General features: G+C 35.3%; 1 protein-coding gene and 1 long non-coding RNA gene across 2 annotated transcripts; both read right to left on the reverse strand.

The window, feature by feature from the left end:
• Positions 1-49: 49 nt before the first annotated feature.
• Positions 50-1,213, reverse strand: LOC109067553. The gene is made up of 4 exons (XR_006161823.1): positions 1,039-1,213; positions 720-767; positions 557-583; positions 50-476 (listed from the first exon to the last, which is right to left on the reverse strand). It is a non-coding gene; the product is annotated as an uncharacterized LOC109067553 (long non-coding RNA).
• Positions 1,214-1,268: 55 nt separating this feature from the next.
• LOC109067547 lies at positions 1,269-5,162 on the reverse strand. The gene is made up of 8 exons (XM_042771634.1): positions 4,940-5,162; positions 4,648-4,698; positions 3,368-3,751; positions 2,956-3,243; positions 2,570-2,863; positions 2,191-2,226; positions 1,733-2,074; positions 1,269-1,624 (listed from the first exon to the last, which is right to left on the reverse strand). Exons 2-8 carry the CDS (start codon positions 4,679-4,681, stop codon positions 1,284-1,286), a joined length of 1,719 nt encoding a protein of 572 aa, XP_042627568.1. The 5' UTR covers positions 4,682-4,698; positions 4,940-5,162; the 3' UTR covers positions 1,269-1,283.
• Positions 5,163-6,495: the final 1,333 nt, after the last annotated feature.

The raw sequence follows: 6,495 nt of genomic DNA on the forward strand, positions 1-6,495 counted from the left end.
GTAATGATGTGTTTTATTCTGTTATATTTTTTTTGTTTGTTGTTGATTGGTGTCTACAACAAAAAGAGAATAAAATTAACAAATTGGAGGACTTTGTTATTTAATAATGAAACACACAATGATTTAAAAAAGGTGAATACTGAATACCTAGAAAATCGGCTCCAGATGCTCCGTCTGTTAAGATGTGTGTGTCATGTAATGTTTAATCAGGTAATGTATAATATGATTAATTGTTAACATAATTTATGGTTAATTTTAGTTATGTTAAATATATTTTCAACCTGCCTTTGTTCAGGCTTTGGTGGTCTTTTGGGAGCATCTCCAGTGTATCTGCAGATAACACTAGCTAATTCACTGGAGAGAACCAACACTAACCAGACTTTCTTTCTTTTACATTTTCATGATGTACTTGCCTGGTATCACTCCTGTTTTCCCTGTTACTCCAAGGTGCTCTTCCTTCAGGCATACTAAAACGACTGGGGGAGAATTTTAAAATAGTCTCAGGATAAGAAAAAAAAAGATACAGATACAAAGATGAGACAATGTAAAGTCCAACCTTGAGAATCTGTTCCAAACTGATCTCCTATATCAAAGAATAGGGTTAACATTGCCATTGTATTACAAATCAGAAAATCTTTGCTGTTGAAATTCATTCAGAGATATTCTTTAACATGAATTGATGAGTAAAAACTGATTTTAAATGAGTATGTCATACATACCTTGGCTCAGATTGTGTTAGTGAACCTTGTATATCCTGATGAGGCCGTCTACAATTGATAATGACAATGTGAAGACAGTGAGAAGTTGTCAATGCTGACTGATAAAAACAGAAACTAAGCACAGCAGTAGCAGATGCATAATTTAATAGCACTATCCGTATTATTATGTCTGGATAAAATTGGTCTCCATCTACTTTTGAGTTATAAGCGGAAACCAGTTCAGAATTATTAGTGATGATAGATGTTTTGAGATGCAGAATCAATTACAACAGACATTTTGAAGAATAAGCATAAGCCCAAAATAAATAAATAAACTTACTTGTGTTGTCTCTTATAAATGAAGACTCCAGCAAATATGCAAATTAGGATGAACACAAGTGACGGTCCAATGACATAAGGCCCAATTCCAACCCCTTGAAATCCTATGATAATTAGATTTTTAAAAAGATTAAAAGTCACATCTCTTACAAATCATGAAGTACAGTTTCTAGTTGACCAGTAATATTAAAACTTGTACAAGCCGATCTCATAAACATTTTGTACATGCAAAGATCTATATAAAATCTATATAAAAATTGGATTTAACTCTATCAGTCTGTACTTACTCAGTCTAATAATGAGGAAGGCAGTGTTTTCCTGTGTTTTACCGCCCCAAAAGTTGGCAGTGCAGACAATTTCATCTTTCTCTTCATATCCAGTTGGAATAAAGGTCACAGCGGACACTGTTTCCCAGACGCCTCCACCCATGTGACTGTGGCTGATAGTTTCTCGGGCTGTTGGGATGCTCCAGGTGATTTGGGGAGGGTGAGAGGAGCATGTGTGGTTAACTGAGCATTTGATGGTGACTCGTGTCCCGGGCTCAATGTCTTCAGGGAGGGATGACATCACAGGTTTGTCAGGAGATGCTTTATAAAAAATAAAAAAATAAAATGTTTATATTAGTTCTGGAATGTGATGGATGAAGAACACTTTCAAAAGTATGTGAACCCAAGTGATTGGTTATATTTCCTCACCCCGCATTATAATGAACACACAGCTGTTGTTGAAGCTGTATCTCTCATTTTCTCTTTCTGCTCGGACGCAGAACGGTCCGTTGTCATTAGTTTGCACATTATCCATCTCCACAGTACAGTTCTGCTCATCTGGGTTTCCAAGGAGCCTCGTGCGGCCTTTGAAATTGTCCAAGACATCGACTGGGTCGGTGTGGAACATGTAGCCACCTTTTTTGGTGACCCAAAGAACCCGAAGTCGAGTGACATATTCCTCCTCCATCTTGAAACTACACGGTATTACCACACATGAACGAGGCAAAGCAGTGATCTTGGGTATCACATCTGCCACGTGTTGGAAATAGGCTAAATGATATGTGACAACATGTAGTGGATTAATCAGTTGTCACAGAACTGAAAATGTAATTTTCTCTAATCATATACTGTAAATCTGAGAACAGACATAGGGGATAAAAACATACTTTCATTCTGTGTTGGACTGGCTGGTTTTTGATACTCTGTAAGACAATTAGTAGAAAACAATAAGCTTAGATTTTTAAAGTTTCACTTATTGTTGGGTTCTTCTTAAATAAACTATTGTATTTGTGCTTTAGGCTAGAAACATACAGTACGTCAAGCAAGTATTTGAACATTTGGTTGCACACGTGCTTTCATAGCTCGAAGCCTCCGTGTTCATATACTTGCATTGCATATCTTTTTCAGGCCTTAATCTTCACCATTTTCATGGCAGCCAGCACACGATTTGTTTCTTGCTTTTGCAGATTCAAAATGAATCAATTATATATATAAAAAAAATAATTCTGAATAAGCCCACAACACACATAATGTAAGATTACTCACGGTGTACACGTAAAACAACAGATGCTTTAAAGTTTGCTCCAGAAAATGTTGCGGTGCAAATCAGTTCCTTTCCATTGTCCTCTTTTGCAGCCAGAAAGGTTATGTTGGAATAGCTGATCTTATTTAAACCAGAGGGTTTTTTGTTCCCCTTTGTGACCTGCATGTTTTCATAGTTCCATGTGATGGTTGGATCCTCTTTCTGGCAGGAATGGTAGACACTACAGTTAAAGTTCTTTGCGACACCCTCTGTGACATCTGCCAGTCCAGGCTCAATCGATATTTTATGATGAGCACCTGAAATTGAACTGAAAACTTGTAATAGGTTCCGCTGTGACATTGATAGTGAATTTATAGCTACATAACAGTTCATATTTGTGTTTACTCACATTCTGCACTTTTGTCCTTTGTAGCTGTCACTGTTATGCCACCATAATGTGTTACTGAACACTTAATAGTTGAGCGCTCTGTGATTATGACACCTGTGCGTGTCAGAGTGATTTTCCACAGACTGTTTTTAATAGACTCATCCCTGATTTCGTCAGATCCTTCTACACCGTTCAGAGTTATTGTTGGTTTGCTGTATGGACACGTGTGGAAAGCTGAACATGCTACTGTGACTGTGTCCCCCGTCCTTTCACCTCCATAAATATAAATGCTGGGCTGCTGTGGCTGTGCTAAAATTGACAGAAATATTGGAATTAAAACATCATATCAGTTTAAACCCCACAATTGGTTAGAAGAAAGTCAATGGGTCTATTGTTATGGTTATTATTGACCACCACAAGAATATTTACATACTGTGAACAACAATAGTTGAGGTGACGTCATAAAATGCGTAGGTGCGCCATCCAACATTTTCAGGGTCAATCCATGCATATAATTTCTCTCCATGGTGGGACAGTTCCAGGTTTTTAATTAACAGACTGCAATCCCTATTTGATGGGTCACCATATAAATCAGTTTTCCATCTGAACTTCTCAATGACATCATTTAGATGCCATGGATCATAAACTAAAGGATAACCTCTAGAGACCCACTGATACCACACAACTCTGCGTGGGTCTTTGGGTGGGTATGATGTGTAGTAGAAAGAACATGGTATGACCAGACAGGAACCTTGGAGGCCATAAATTTCTGATGGCATACTCACATACCATGCCAAAGTATCAAACAGTAGAACACCTGTGGAACAAAAGTTGGAGAACATTAATGGCAGGAAGATTAAGCAAACTTTTCAAAAGTATTTATTTTTGTTTTCTAACCACATGTTCTCTGCACATTCTCAATATTCTGTACATCCAAAACTATTACAGAAAAAAACAAAACAACAAAAAAAAAAAAAAATACTGAGTGGACAAATGTCAGGTGTTGGTTGAAAATTACCTGAGAAAAAAAAAAAAAGAAAAAAAAAACAAAGCTTTATTTTATTCACTTATTTTGATTTGCCCTGCACGCTTAATAGACTGTTCCAAAATACAGCAGCTAGAGGCCTCACTAGAACCAGGAAGTATGACCATATTAGCCAGGTTCGGTCAAAACTAAATTTTTATTACTGCATTTATATTTATACTAGTTATTTCATGCCACCCAATATCCAGAACACTTCCCAACATTTAATCAGTATTACAGCATTATCACATATTATTTTAAGTCAATTCACACTCAGACCAATGCCAGCAGATGTGTTGTGTCAGTTTGTTTCCTCATCAGTATCTGGTGGCATTGGTCGGCGCTTGTTTTTGATGGTGTTGAATCAACGTTTGCCTGCGGTCTGGAAATATCTGAGAAGTGCATACACTGGTGACTGTCAAATTCCTTGGCTTATCTAATGTAAATATCTAATCTTCTTATCTGCAATTATAGATTTTATGCACAATCTTAAACAGTAAAATTACCATGAGGCAGCACTGAGGAAGACAGAACAAAAGCTTTCACAAATAAAGACCTGACCTGAGAAAAGCCACCACTTTAGATACATTTCTTAAATAGACTTTTTAGATTGTATGTACTGTATACCCTTATAAACAGCATCTACATGTATGAAGAAAAAGAGAGGGAAAACTGATGCTCCTGTATACCTTGTAAAAGCAATTTAAGTAGCAGAGGTCCCATCACGTTCCTGGGTTGCCCTTAAATAAAAACAAAAACAACTGTTGTTTTAAATGTACAAAAACAAAGGAAAGAAAAAAACTGACCAACAGATTATAACAAATTTTCCCCAAGGCTAAATGGTTGTTTTCCGTTACTTTATGCTATAAGTGGAGCCATTAAATCAAAACAAATTGGGCTAAAATGTATGGAAAATGAAACCTTAAGACTTATTTAACTAAGGTTAAATAAAATGTAATATACTTTTATTTTCATTCTTACCTTCTTAATGAAGTCTCATTCACAAATGAGATTGGATTGGATAGGAAAGTTATATGCCAAGTTCTGCAAAATGTGGAGACTAAAAGACAAAAACACTACACAGTTCTATGAAGAAGAACCTATAAGAGGAGGCGTGAACGCTCTTTACTATGACTCAGAAAGTAACAGAGTCCGGAATATTTTTATTTTCTTCCAAATAAGGCTGTCACACTTAGTCTTGCATCATGATCAAATTGTAGTCAGTCTATGCTAATTAAAGCTAACACTGCTATATAGTCCACTCCACACATACCAATTAAAATGGGCAATTTTTCAAGCTTTGGGTTCTGAAATAACTTGAATAGTACATTATGTGCTGCTTGATAAAACTAGACAAACCCTTTAGATGCAAATAAAGAATAAAACAACATCAGTCATCACTCTGGTTAAGTACGTTTAGGGAATGTACAGTACAAATTACTTGCTAAACTTTGACAGTTGTTTAATTGATTTGCTGAAAGTATCCTGAATCACAAAAATCCCCTAAAATACTTTTTAGTTGTGTTTAGAAAGTTTTAATGCCTGTCTGTGGTATTGCTAAATGAGGTAACAGATGAAATGTTCAGGTCTTGATCTACAGTTGTGAATATAGATTGGTTGTTTATTCATGGGTAATTTTTTGTAACTCATTTTAATTGTGATTTTAAAAAGCAGGTAAATTCTTTGACTCAGAAACATCCAGAATTTAAGATGTTATGACATTCTGCTTGGTGAAAATTCTATTCTGAAACCACATGTTAAAACAGAGCAGGAATGAGAGAGAGTAAGAGAAATCCATACGCCAAGGAGTAACAGCGAATACATTGCATTGCTTTATTAAACCTTTAGGCTACATGTTACAAATTAAATGTAAAGATGCTATTAAAAAAAATAAAAAAAATTATAATATTTACATTTCAGTATTTTTTGGTCCATAAATTAACTAAAATAAACACACCAAAACATATCTGAAATGGTGTAATAGGGCCCACAAATTATTTATCAAAACTAACAGTAAAAATACAATAGGGGTCATGAACTACATTTTATTATTATTATTATTTTATAAAGTTCATTTTAGGTCCATATGGAAGCTCGTTTCTGCCACTAAATAAAAAATAAAACAAGGCACTTGTGACTTCTTATCTCACAATTCTGACTTTTTTCTCAGAATTTGTGAGTTTTTATCATGCAATTCTGACTTCATAACATGCAATTGCGAGTTATAAAGTCAGAGTTGCGAGATAGAATTTTGAATTTATAACTTGCAATTGTGCTTTTTTAATGAGTTTATATCACGCAATTGCGAGATATGAACTCGCAATTCTGAGAAAAAAAGCCAGAATTGCGAGTTTATATCACACAATTCTGAGAGAGAGAGAAAAAAAAGTCTGAATTGTGAGATAAAAATTCACAATTACCTTGTTTTATTTATTTTTTTTAGTGGCGGAAACCATAGGGTCCACTTATATTGTTAGCAAGAAAAAACTAACAGTTTAGACGTAATTGGCTATTTTCAATCCTGTTTTTGACCCTCT

Source organism: Cyprinus carpio, chromosome A15 (genome assembly GCF_018340385.1).
Source record: "Cyprinus carpio isolate SPL01 chromosome A15, ASM1834038v1, whole genome shotgun sequence".
Classification (NCBI taxonomy): Eukaryota; Metazoa; Chordata; class Actinopteri; order Cypriniformes; family Cyprinidae; genus Cyprinus; species Cyprinus carpio.

What these genes read in the sequence shown, in the direction of transcription:
- LOC109067547 (XM_042771634.1), bottom strand. Translation starts at nt 4,681, where the DNA reads ATGGGACCTCTGCTACTTAAATTGCTTTTACAAG. An exon ending in CAGTCCAACACAGAATGAAA is followed by an intron (nt 2,075 to 2,190) that starts GTATGTTTTTAT and finishes CATATCATTTAG; the next exon opens with CCTATTTCCAACACGTGGCA. An exon ending in TGTGTTCATTATAATGCGGG is followed by an intron (nt 1,625 to 1,732) that starts GTGAGGAAATAT and finishes TTTTTTATAAAG; the next exon opens with CATCTCCTGACAAACCTGTG.